The sequence below is a fragment of the Panthera onca genome, chromosome B3 (assembly GCF_046562875.1).
Source record: "Panthera onca isolate mPanOnc1 chromosome B3, mPanOnc1 haplotype 2, whole genome shotgun sequence".
Taxonomy (NCBI): Eukaryota; Metazoa; Chordata; class Mammalia; order Carnivora; family Felidae; genus Panthera; species Panthera onca.
In genome coordinates, this window is record NC_138344.1 from 17265333 (window position 1) to 17279217 (window position 13885).

The window sequence follows — 13885 nt, forward strand, 5'->3', positions numbered from 1 at the left end:
AGCCAAAATCAAGAGTCAGACGCTTAACCGACTGAGCCACCCAGGTGTCCCAGAAATCAGGACAATCTTACAAGTAGGCTCAACTGGTGAGTTCTGAAGGGATTTCAGATATTTCCAAACACCTAGAATTGCAAAAATCACCCTAGGAGAGTTATTCTGAAAGCCTTTTTACTCTCTGAGATCCTTATTAAAAAACAAACTCCTGAAGGGAACCCAGGAAAGTGACACCTTAATTAGGGGAAAATCAGCCAAGAACAAAGCCTTTCAAGGAGCCAGGCAGGAGAACTAAGAGATGGGGGTGGGCTCAGAGGTGTCCCAGAGAGCCATGGACACAAACTGCTTCACCGTATTGGTAACAAGGGTCGACAGTCAGGGAGAACAGAATGTGATCTCCATGCTTGACTATAAAAGGCATAGAAATGAGGCCCAGGGGCATGTGACCCCCTTCTAAATAAAGATCACCCCCACACTGGGAGCAGCTGACCAGAGCAGGGGCCTTCCGGGGGAAGAGAGACAAGCTCCTACCATCAACACCATGCCAGACCCGCTCCACTGGCTGCCTTCTCATCCAGGATCCACAGACCTGCCCCGGCTCCAGCTGGAAAATGCAGGCCCCTCTTCTCATCCACCTTGGGCAGTCTGGAGGGCCCAGGCATGCTAGAACCTGGCGGCCGACCACACAGTATTTCGCAGAAAGAAATACCCCTCACGGAAGCTTAAAACTTGGAGGAGGAGGAGGAGAATGGAGAGGAGGGGGAGGAGGGGAGAATTAAGATGAAGTAGGCACATTGCAGGGCAGAGAAACCGTGTCCCTCACCTCACCCCACTCCAGCAGGTGATTTACAAACACTTAAGCAAGCCCCTCACTTTCACCCGGCAGGCCAATCTCTAAGAAAATGAGGAAGGGGAACAATTTCACTCCACACACCAATACCGCCCTGTGAGAAGTATCTGATAAACAGGAACATGAGAACCTATTTTTTTTTGGGGGGGGGGGGGGGGGATGTAGAATTGTCTTTTTTTATACTACCTGCCTTCATTTTGAGTCCCTGATCTCATCAGCAAGATGGCTGTAAAATGTTTTCCTTTTGTCAATAAAGGGAGCCGTTTACTGCCTTCTCGCACAAAGGCTCCAATCTGCTATTTTCCTGCTTTCTCATTTGGAAGGCAGTGGGGAAACGCAACAGACCCCGGGACCACTGTTTCCAGTCAGCACCCTTCTAATTGAAAGAAGGCTGTGCCACCAGCAAAGCTGGCCAGGCTCGCCACCTTCATGAATTTCCTGGCAAAGACCAGGCCTTCTCGCAGGCAATACAGGGATGTGAGTAGACCACAAGCTGTTCATCCTGATGGGTTAAAGAGGACTTGGAGACACTGAGTTTAGTAGTAAGTTTTAGATTTTTGTTTTGTTTTTTGGGTTTGGTTTTTTTTGTTTGTTTGTTTTTTTTTTGGTTGGAGGACCATCCATATCTGAAAACAAGTACCAGAGGGGTGCTTGGGTGGCTCGGTTGGTTAAGCGCCAGACTCTTGATATTGGCTCAGGTCGTGATCTCACAGTTCATGAGTTCAAGCCCTGCATCGGGCACCATGTGCTGGTGCGGAGCCTGCTTGGGATTCTCTCTCTCTCTGCCCTTTCCCTGCTCGCTCTCTACCTCTCTCTCTCTCTCTCTCTCAAAATAAATAAATAAACATTTACAAAAACTGAAATCAAGTACCAGAAAGCCCCAGTGGCAAGCAAACGCCAGATGCCACTGAGGCAATTCAATCGGGCATGAAAAGAACCACAGGTGCTTCCAGAGTATCCACCCTCACCCGCCCCCCTCCCTAGACACGGTTGGCTTTCAGCAAATAACTGTACAAAGTAAGGGATGGTGCCAAGTGCCACAGGCCAAGTTCAACTTTTAAGATGGTTTCTGCACTTCTCCATCACCTTGGGCCTTGAATCCTTCTGACAAGGGCAGGACAGAGAAGAGCTCCTACCATCCACGGCTGATCCTCCCTGCCAGTGATGAGCCGGACACAGGGTTCGTGATGGAGCTCCTGGGTAGCAAGGACCGTGAAAGCGACACAGGAGACATCCACATTTCATAATCCTCGAGTCTTTTGGCTTGCTGAGGACTGTTATTACACACTGCTCTCTGCAGAGGGGCGGGGGGTGGGGGAAACAGATCTTCCTGACAATAAATCTTTCACAAAGCAGGTGCGTGCTCACCCCTGGGGTGACACCCATGCTCTCCGAGATGTGGAGGACGCGCCCAGAATTGACTCAGCAGTGCAGAAAGTGCCACTGCCAGGTTTCTCTGCTACGGGAAAGGCCCACCAGAGTCTGCAAAGTCCCAGAGTCCTATGCCAAGGGGCAAGAAGTCTGCCAGTGAGGGCGGCCACCTGGCCAGCACATGCAAGCACCATCACGGGCCAGGGACACGGCAGGCAGGAGGCAGGCAGGGAGCTTGTCGGGGGCATGCATGGCCCAATTTCATGAGATTCCACAAGCTCCCACTACAGGATTTCAGGTAGAGGAGCCTGTCGGTCAGAGCATGTGTTAGGGAGTTCACTGGGCCGAGGCAGGGGTGCAGGAAGGCTGGAGAGAGGCCAGGTCGCTGAAAAGGGCAGAGGGGACAGCGGAGGGTGGTAGATCTGAGAAACCCTGGGATGGAAAGGGCTTGTCTTGCAATTGGAGGAGGAAGCATCCAAACACCCAAGTTCCCGACATGGGAGCGTGGAGCACCAGAACGCTGTCCACGAAGAGACAGAATAGAAGAAAAAGACTCAGTAGAAGGGAGGAGACAGAGAAGACTAGAAGACACTGAAATGCCCATGGTTGTCTAGACAGGAATGGATATGTGGGTCTAAGAGCTTATAAAGAGGTCTAAGCTGAAGATGATATTTACGGACCAGCTGTAGACAAAAGGATGGTGAAGCAGCAGGTGGAGCATTCTGGGGAACAAGGGCAGTGAAAAGAGGCCTAGGATGGAAGTCTGGAGACCGCCAGGTACTAAAGACTAAACCAAGGAAAAGGAGCCGGAAAAGGAATGGTTGTAGACATAGGAAGAGAAGCAGTATCTTCCTAGGAGGCCGGGGGGTGGGGGGGGTGGGGGGGGTTGGGGGGGAGGGGTGGTCACCAGGGCTGAAGGTCAGGGCCACAAGTTACATTTTTACAGAAGGGAGAACACCGTACATGACTTTTTAAGGGTCAGTCACTCTTTAGCCGTAACTCAAGCCTGCATAAAACCACTTCTCCAAATCACAGGACAACAGAGAAATCCTAAAGTGGGTGGAGAACCCACGAAGTAGTCATTTCCTTGATGGGGCTGTCTACGAAGCTGCCTGCCACCCACCGCCCAGTTAGGATACCTAAGAAGGAGCCGAAGGAAGAGCACCAAGTAAAAAGTGCGTATGAGCACTCCAGGATTGAGGCCTTCTCCGCGGTGTCACAAATTTCACACGCATCCCTGATTTGACGTAGCTCTCCAGACGCTCTCCCTGCTTCTGTGGGCAGCCCTGTGGAGAATAACTGAATGGGGTTCTTCCACACTTCACTGTTTTAAATGGGCATCTTAATGCTTACGTTGACTTCAAGGTAGACATTGTGTCCAGGCTCAACACCCTTCACCAGGCTCCTTGAATGACTCATAAGCATCCTCCTGGAGAGGGATATCACAGCACTGCAGTGCTCAGCCAGAGAGACGATGGGGGACAGAGAACGTATGGCCTTAGAAGGAGTGCTCTAAAACAGCACTCTCCAACAGAAACAGAATGAGAACCACACCTGTCACTTCAAATGCTATAGTAGCCACATGACAAAGTAAAAAGAAACAGGTGTAATTAAGTTAATAACATACTTTATGGACTCCAGTCTGTCCAAAATATTATCATTTCAACAACAAAATATTAATAAGGAGATACCTTACTTTTTCTCCTGACCCTGCTACATCTTTGAAATCCAATGTATTTTACGCTTTGAGTGAGTCTCAGTTCGGACCAGGCCACAGTTCAAGCCTGAATGAAGCCACATGTGGCTAGTGGCTACCACATCAGACAGCACAGGTCTGAAGGGAATCTATGTAAAGAGAGAGCTCTGATTCAATTAGAAAAACCTCTTAAGAAGCCTGCCCATGCATGCTGGAGTTTTCCTGAAACTCCCAGATGAAGAGAAGACAATTTCCTTGAATGCTGGTAGTAATTTTTCAATAAATACTCCCTTGTAAAATCTCAGAAAAACGTCAGCAGGACTGAGAACTGGCGGGGGAGAAGCCTGCAGGGTGCGGCCTTGGGGAAGCAGGTGTCCAGCCAACAGGCCTGTCAACATCAGCCATACCAGCACCAAGGCCCAATTTCTAACCCCCATTCTTTTTTCTGGTGCTTTTCCTTTTTTTTTTTTTTTTTTTTTTAAATAGTCCAAGTGTCCTATGAGAAAGACAGGATCTATCCCAGATGAAGAAACTGAGGGCCAGGCAATTTAAATTACTTGCTCATTCCCGGTCCCAGCTACCAGACCTGGACCCAGAAACCAAGCCTCACCTCTGCTCCAGGCTTCTTCAACAACCAGCTGGTCAGAAACAGCCAAAAATCCACAGTGAGGCCAAAGTAAATATCGACTGAATCACTGAACAAGTGCCCACCTAATGACTTTTTAAATAACACCTCCCTTTTGTACAGAGCTTATGAGTTTTCAAAGCAGTTTCGCACACATTTGGTCACCACTGAGGAATAATATGGGACTGCCCTAAGGAACATTCTAAAGGTGCCCAACCATGGCCCAGAAGGCTCGTCCAAGGTCACCCAGGCCATTTACACCGCATCCAACATCTTCCCACTACACACGATGCCTCCCTTGCTGACGCCTTTTTCTTTTAAAATAAAATTTTAAAATGTCAAGACTCCTTAAAAAGGTATTTTTGTTGTTTTCCCAAAACCAGTGGGTAACCTAATGATAGGGTACCGTTTTAATCAATCACAAATGTGACTTTAGCACAGGACCTTCTTCCAACCCTAGCCAACAGGGACTCTTCAGCGGCCTGATGGCGTTCTTGGCCATCCAAGGTCCTAGCTGAAGCCAGTGGGACCCCTTCCCTCATTAATCAAATGTTCATGTACACACTGATGGAATGATAGCAAAAAAGTGTGAGCTGGGTCAAAGAAACCATCCTTTTCCTGCTTCAACCCTGGAAGGGAAACAGAAACAACAGCTACCTGTGGGGTCTGGCCTTTATTTTGTTTATTTTATACACTTCATGGTTTAGGCGAGCCTACCAATTTGGGATTTCTTGGCTTTTCATGACTAGCTAGAATACATGAGCTCTTTGGGTCTTTAACTGGGCCAACCATTAAATAATAGCTATTTATAGCTACCACGCTGACTTCCAACCAGTGAGAGGAATCTTCCTGGCCAATATACCTAAACATTGCGAAAAGCAACACAGCAAAGGCCCAGAGTCACCTTCTAATACCAAACAACTTGGGTCTCAAGGTATTGATCACAATAATTCAAGAGTCTGGTTATACTCAGGCGTAAAACGGGCAGACTGCTGATGAACAAGAAGGTTCAGAATACCACCACCTGGACCAGAAGAGCAGTGGGCATATTTCAAAATTCTTCCACTGAGTGATTTCATAAGACCTGTAACTCTTCAGGGGACAAAAAAAAAAAAAAAAAAAAAAAAAGATAGAAAAAAGGAAATGGACGCACTGGGGTGTACAACTGTACTCACTACACAGCCACCTTCAAGTACAGCCTGAATGCGGGATTCCTGAAACCTGGTCCAGGGCTCTCGCACCATGGCCAGGTGCTCCATCATAAACCAGCAACACATAAGCATCATAACATCACTGGGGACCAAGGAGGGAGTGGAGGTCACCATTTTCACAGGATGTGAATTGCATTAGCTCTTTACTTTTCCTTTATTCAACCATATTCCAAGTATATTCATGCTAAGGAAGTCCCGCCATGCCAAAAGATCTCTTTTCGTGCAAAGGATGAACGAGTTGATCCCTAAGCAGTCCCTGACTGCCAGGGCGTAGGCCCTTCCAAACACAGCGGATCACCTTTCTCATCAGAAATCCAAAGCTGAAGGTCGGTGAGCAAGCTTCTAGCCCAGAAGGGTGGTGGATTATTTCTAGTACATGATTTGAAAGGTCTTGATGGCAGCCATGCCACAGTCCCACATCCCATTAGTTCCCGGATGCAAAAGGAAGCCAACCAAGACCCCCACCGGCACACGGCAGGCGGACGTGTCCTCAGTGCCACGTCACCGCACCCTCCCAGCAGAACCCCCGGCAGAACCCGTGCGTTCCAAGAGGAGGAGGGCAAGGGAGAGAAGGAGGGGAAAGAGAAGCGGCACAGGGAAAGCCACATCAGCGCCATTCTTACTTTTCTGGCAGCGGTTGGTCGTCCAGCAGCGGTAGTTGTATTCATTGTTGATGGTCGTCTTCTCGCACAAGGGCTTCTCCTCCATCGTCCCCGGACACAGGTCCCCGCATTCCTTTGGGGGCTTGTTTCCCACGATGTAGTTATTAGACACCGCATCCAGGATTAGGGACCAGTCCACCGTGGAGAGGTAACAGAGGTCAGCGTTTTTCTCAATCCTGATGGCCCCCCGGGTAATGTTCCTCAGATTGTAAAGCCCAATATCCTTGAGATTGGTCATCTCAAAGATGACCAGGGCGTAGTTGTAGAAGAGTTTCCAGCCGCGGATGACCGTGAGGTTCGGGAAGAGGTCCCCGAGGCTCTCGAGGCCGGCCACGCGGAACAGCAGCAAGTACTCGGTGATGACCGTGAGCTTGGGGAAGCGGTAGCTGCGGTAGTCCTCTGCCTTGGAGATGAGCAGGATGTGGAGGTAGCCCTCGATCACCGTGCAGTTCTCCAGGCGCTTCAGCTGCTGATAGTCGTTACGGATATCGATGCCCGGCCCGCAGACTGGAAGGGAGACAAGAGGGCAAGGGCGGGACACGTCTGAGTCAAAAGGAAATCATTTTCAGAACTACTTCCCACCCCACAATATGGTCAGTTTTCAGGAAACCTATCTTATTATTGTTATTTTTAAAGAAATAAGACTCAGTTCTTCGCAGCAGACCAGCTTTAGGTATAGGGCCGCAGGCGGACTATCTGAGTCTCTAGTTGGTCAGCTGTCATTCGTGAAGCGTCTACTCTGGGCCGGATGTTGTGCAACACACACGGCGACCATGGGGGATGCCGTCCCCGTCCCACTTATGTGTAAACCACAGCTCTGAGCCCGGGGTCGTACACGAGAAGCACATGCGGGAATCAAGGCTGCAGGCTCCAGAGCTGCCAGCCGCTCACCCCCCACCCCTTCCGCAGAGCACCAGTGCCCAAAGTCTGAACAAACAGCTCAGCAGCCACATAACAACTTCCTACCGCATCGAGCCTCAAGGACACCAAGCAGCAGTTGATATTGGAGAACAGTCACCCTGACCTAGAAAGTAGGGACACAAAGAAGCACATTCCCACATTTCTTGCTACCATCTGATGCGGGCCAGGTGGCCTTGTGTTCTTCCCTAATACTGCGTGAATGTAGATACAAAGGCTAACTTAACAGAAAGGCAAGAATGCACGGTTTCTATGAATAAAAGGGATATGCAATCCCAACTCTAATATTTTATGAATCAAGAATCAAGAAAGCAGGCTTCCCATAGGAAGGTTAGGCAACAGAATAGCCAAAAGACAGTAAAACTCATCCATGTCTCAACGTCCAAAGATAATCACTGTTAACAGTTCCTATGCCAGTGATCCTCTCTCTGTAAGGAATTTGATTAAGGTAAAAGAAATCAGGCAATAATATCACGTTTTCAAATACACTTCAATCACTTAATATGAACATTTCACCAAATCAATAAATGTCCTTCTACGTTATCACTTTAAGGAGATACTGATTCTAGGCTGTGAATATGCACCATGAGTTCTTTTATTTTTTAAAAAACCAATCCCGTATTGTTGGATATTTAGGTTATCTCCAATTTTTCTCATCATAAGGAACATTCCAGGGAACATTCTCGGCAGAGATCCAAGACTCTTTTCTTGAGATAAGTCCCTAGAAGTAGAATTGCTGGACCAAGGCATCTGCAGATTTGAAATGCTTTTGATAGAACAGGCTTGATATTGGAAACTTTTATTTTTAAAATTCTAAACACATACACACACACACACACACACACACACACCTTGGTTAGTACCCTTTCTTAGGCTTTAATAATCACAAACCTTCCATTAAAGCTTCTCAGATAGAGTCAAGTTTTCTGACTGGTGTAATTCATTAGTTTTTGGAGCACTCAACACATATGACGCTGTAGGAAGTGCAAAGAAGTGGTACCTGCCCTCTGAAGAGGCTCACGGCGAATGCCAAGAGCTAAGACCCACGACAAACAACTGTCGTATGTGGCAGAAGCTGGTCAGTGGTGTGTAGACTGCAAGTCCACTCTAGATGTGAACCGAACTGGGCAGGACAGACAGCCTTGGAGCTACCCACAGAGAGGAGGCCCTTTCTGTGGCAGGGCTGAGGAAAGCCCTTGCATGCCCTGACTCCTAGAGGATGGGTAGGACTTAAAACTGGGTATTAACATTCCAGAGGCCAGAGAAAAGGGAAAGCATATACACTCAAGGGACAGCAACACTGATGGCCAGGGATGTAGCGAATAAATGAGTTTGGTAGAGTCCAAGTCACAAAAGGTCACACAGGGGGATGGAAACTTTCGTCTCAGGAATGAGGCCCCTCTCAAGACTCTCGAGTGGGAGAGAAGCCCAAGGGAGACCTTTTTTTGGAGGATTAATCTGTGGTCAAGTGCAAGACAGAATCAAAGTGGAGCAGCTGAGGGAAAAGGGAAGACCAGTCCAGTGGGGGACAGAACCATAGACAGGAACTGGACAGAGAATGGCAGTCAGGGGGTGGGGTCCAGGGGACCCAAGAGCAGAGAAGCAGTCAAAGCTTGAGAACCTATAACCTGAAACCTCATTTGGTCCAGTTCCCCTCTTTTGCTGATGAGCAAAGGAAGCCTCTACAACAAAGAAGAAGATGGGAGAAACCAGGGCCCTGAGAACATCCCATGCTGGAAAAAGGCTGTGAGGGAAGCTTTGTTTCATTCTGTCTCATCTCACGTGATGCTCTCAATAGTACTTCACACTCCGTAATATCATCACCCCTTTGCACAGGTGACGTATGTAAGATGCTGGCTCCTTCACAGCAAAGCTTGACATGTGGTTTCTGGATAGTCCCAGCTCCTAGTATTCTCACCAACTGGTTACCCCCAAACTCCTCCAGCTAAACTTCTGTCCCAGTCATGGTACCAAACAACTCTTTGCAAAGCCCCTGATGACATTATCAAAGCCAATAACAATTCCCTGTCCTATTCTTACTTGATCCTTCCAGTTATCTGACATTGCCTCCTTCTCGAGGCCTCTCTGATTCCACACACCCACTCACCACCCTCAGGTCCTACCTCACCTCTAAATGCTGGCCTCTGGCCTCAGCCTCCCCCCTCTCTGTCCTCTCACATGGACAGCTGGCTTCCTGTGCCACCCATACACTAGATGATTGTCAAATGCATGCCAGTGGCAGCTCCAGAGTCGCATGTCCATCTGCCTACTCAACATCTCCATTTAGGTGTCTGATAAAACATTCCCTTCCTCCGACAAAATCTGCCTCCTGCAGTCTCCTATCTGGGTCAGTGACACCCCATTTTCTGAATTGCTCGTGTCCAAAATCAAGGGCTCATTCCTGATTCCTCTCTCTCCCTTTACACTGTACAGATCCCATCCTCTTGGGCATTATGCTAACTGCCATGTCAGACGGAGAGACAAACGTTTTGTGTTCTCACATATACACAGAATCTTAAAGAAAGTCAAATTCACAGAAACGGAGTTAGAATGGTAGGTGTCAGGGGCCGGGAGTTGGGGGAAGTGGGGAGGTGTTGGTCAAACGGTACAAAGTCCTCGCTCTAAGATAAAGAAGACCTGGGGAGCTAAGGCACAGCTCGGTGACTGGAACTGACAACACTGTATTCCTGGAAGTTGTTAGGGGAGTAGATCGTAAATGTTATCTAGACACACACACACACTGTACACACAAATTATACTTATGTAAGAGGATGTGGAGGTGTTAACTAACTTTATCATGGTAATCATTCTGTAATACATACACGTATCCAATCAGTACACTGTGCCCTTAAACTGATGTGTATTAATGTCAATAATATCTCAAAAAAAAAAGCTGAAAAAACAAAACAAACAAACAAAAAACAACAGTCCTCTTGGCTCCAGCTTCCAAGCCTGTGGGAAGCTGGGATGTTCTTCCCACCATTACACCCCACCTCTTCTGTACACTGTTTCTCAATGGCCCCATTCACTCCCCTCCCCCCACCCCCGCCCCACCCAGGGCATGTCTGCCGTCCTCTGGCCTTCTTCTCATCCCAGGGTCTCCCCCACTGATCTGTCCCACTAGTGTCAGCTCCAGGAGGACAGAAGATTATTTTCTATTTCACCCACCACGACACCCCCAGTGCCTGAAGCAGTCCTTGATGTATGGTGGGCACACCATTAATTCACACGTAGAATGAATGGATTTCACTACATCTGTCCGTCTCCACTGCTCTAGCCCTGGTCTGAGCCACTGTCATCTCCAGCCTCATCTACACCTTCCCCACCATCCCGTCTCTGTCCCTGTCTACTTCTATCTCAGCTGCCAGTATGTTCTTGCTTAGCACACTATAGCTGCCAAGCGCCTTCCTTCCTTATCCCCTGTCTGAAGTGTGTCCCCTGTCACATGGACAGCCCTCCACTCTCGTCCTGTCACCTCATCAGAGCTTTGCCCCAACACCCTAGCTTTGAGAATCCCCCCCTAACTCTCTCCCCCCACCTCATTTCCCTATTTCACTATTTTTACAGCACTTTTCATGTCTGAAAAGTGTCAGGCCCTGAAAGGATGTATTTAGCTGAGTGATCACTGTCTATTACCCTCATGGAAATGAGAGGCTCTGTACAGTTTTCTGCCTGTCTCCCATGCCTAACATCCAGCATAACGTACACGTCTGACATCCAGCAGCTTCGTAAAGATGTGCTGCCTGGCTGGGGGCCAAGGTGAGCCTAAGGTGGGATGGGGAGAACAAAGCATCTATCAGATAGGTGCCACTAGAATTCTCTCAAAATCAAGAAATGTCACCCAATGATAGTTTCAGGTCAGTGACTCAATACGCAAGTCTTCTTTGCTTTTGAACTATTCATTTTTTCCTAGGCCCGCCTAAAATTTTACATTCCTTCTATGCCATTATAAACTAAGCGTATTAGTTTACTCTGAAATGATAAACAGAAGTTTTTAGAGAAGAGTACTTGGATGCGGTCTGGTTTTGCATTCAGCATGTGTTTGATCCTATTATAAGGTGTTAGGCAGCAATTAGTTTGCTATCATTTCCTGCAGACCAGAAAGCTCGGGACCCAGTGAAAGAGCATGAAGCCTCATAACCAAAGTCTGCCAAAAGTTTATACTGCGATCAAAGACACTGGGAAAGAATCGGCTTTGCCATGTAGACCACTCAGTTAATGAGCCATGATACAGAGCTGATATGGACAGATTCTTCAAATGAAAGAACTGTTTCCACACTGGACACTTTTCCCCCATTTATAGAAGAAAAGAAAAGGGGGGAAAAAAAACAAGGAAGAAACTAACCACTTATTCCTGAAGAGAAGACAAGCCCAAGCCACAAAGTGCGAGGCAGGACCCGGCTACTGGGTGTTTTGGATTCCAGGAGCGACACTGTTCGCCTTTGGGGTATTTTGTGATAGGAACAGAAAAAGGAAAACCCAGCTGGGCCAGGAATGATAACACAGTGTCCAGAAGGCACAAGCCACAAACAGGAAAAGAGAATGCAGCATACTTCATTGGGGCCGTGAAATAATACAAGCATTAAGGGAGTCAATATTCCACACAGCACACTAAGGAGAGACAGACACACCCTTGCTACTACTCACTGATGATTAAAAGGAAATTGCAAAACACCGTTTCTCCCTTTTCAAAGCAGCAGATATCAAAAAAACACACACAAAAAAAACACAAAAAAAACACAAAAAAACAACTCGACTTTACGAAAGGCATTGGAATGTGAGCTCTCAGGCTGGCCCCATAAAGAATAATCAAAGCTTATGGAAGTGAAAGCAAACAGGAAGCAGAGGGAAAGAACACTGTGGAAGGTAGGGGCAGCATGAACAGACCGCCAAGGCAGGAGCAGAGGGCACGGGGAGGGATGAGGAGGGGAGAGGCAGGGGTGGTCTGGTACCCCAGGCCAGGACCCTTTGGAGGGAGGCAGGCAAGCAGACAGGCAGGCAAGGACCTGGGGGGGTAGAAATCACTTCCTCCAAACTAAAATTTTAAATTAAGTCTTTTAGTTGAAAGAATACTGCTCCCCCAAAATTTCCTATGTATTTTTAAGACATCAAAGGGTAGAATTTCTGCTCTAGGGACCTAAGGGAACAACATAAACAAACGATACATATTCGGGAAACAAATCCCTAAGAACTGCTAATATAAGAAGGGTTAATAAAAAGCATCTGCCTGAGAAACCACCCCCCCAAAAAAAGCTATGAATCTAAGTATGTGAAAGAGAGGAGGAAATCAATGACCGCTTTGGCATGCTCTATGCGAAACACAATCTTGTGTCCTAGAAAAAGAAAAATGGGATGACTTAGGTCTGAGTCCCAAGTTCCATTTACCGGCTCCTACCCTCAAGGGGGCACATACCCTTCCTCAGCCTCATTTTCTTCACCTGCAAAATGGGCTGTTCATACCTACCCGAAGGAAGAGGTCATAAAGATCAGATAGGACTTTCATGTTCCTGTGGCTGGCAAGGGGCTTTAGGCCATGTTACTACATAAATAAACATGAATAAAAAAACATAAACACGCCCCCGTTTTGTTGCCCCAATCTAAATATGGACAACAAAGGGGAAAATGAACAAATCTGTTGATTAGCCTTCTGACACCAATTCCATTAAAGATGATCAGAGGTAGTTACCTAATTAAAATGTTTTCAACTCTGATCAACTCTTCTTTAAAAATATGGGGCAGTCTTAGCTTGCAGGATTGGAAATAAAAGACATTGGGAAGCATAATTAGCCTCATTTTACTACAGGTCCACAGGCAGATAATGAGTAAAATGGTCGTCAACCAGCTGTCATGTCTGGTTCTGGTGGTAAAAGCCCAACATAACAACCCCCCCCCCTTTTTTTTTCTTTTCAGACAGTGGCCCTCTATACAAGTTCTTTATGTCCCTTAAAATGGGTTCTTTGGAATCAATAACTTAGTACTATAAAAACTCTAGAGGCACCTGGGTGGCTCAGTCAGTTAAGTATCTGACTCTTGATTTCAGCTCAGGTCATGATCTCAGGGTTTGTGGGTTCAAGCCCCACATCAGGTTCTGTGCTGACAGTGCGGAGCCTGCTTGGGATTCTTTCTCTTACCCCCTCTCTCTGCCCCTCCCTTGCTCTCTGTCTCTCTCAAAATAAATAAATAAACTTAAAAAAAAAATCTCTAGACTCTGTGAAAGTCACACTGATGTTAAGAGGCTAGGAGGGCATTCATGTCTAACTGAATTTTGTACAAAGGGGCCAAACAACCACCTCTCCAGCCAGTGGCAAGTTAAATGAACTAAAACTTTTAATAGGTCAGTGAACAGGGCTGCAGGACCACAAAGAAGGGGACCCATGACTCCCCACCTCTGGGGAGGTCTGGAAGCCATCTCCGAGGAGGGGATCCCTGAAGATGGTCTGAAGAATGAGCAGGGTCTTGCCAGGAAAGGCAGGGGGCCAGGGCACCAGTCAGGGGGTGCACACACATGGAGGTGCCTGGGAACCCCCAGGAGTAGAGCCTGTGGACAGAGAAACAAAA

The 13885-nt window shown here is 47.5% G+C and overlaps 1 protein-coding gene across 2 annotated transcripts in view; it reads right to left on the reverse strand.

The window, feature by feature from the left end:
* The window catches only part of IGF1R (insulin like growth factor 1 receptor), a 307717-nt gene that overhangs the window by 246248 nt on the left and 47584 nt on the right, over positions 1 to 13885 (reverse strand). Inside the window, exon 2 of one of the 2 annotated variants that reach the window (XM_078448958.2) lies at positions 6371 to 6916. In XM_078448958.2, the coding sequence (XP_078305084.1) occupies positions 6371 to 6916 (546 nt within the window). Of the gene's footprint in view, positions 1 to 6370; positions 6917 to 13885 lie in introns of those variants that run through there. The other variant, XM_078448959.2, reaches the window with a different exon arrangement.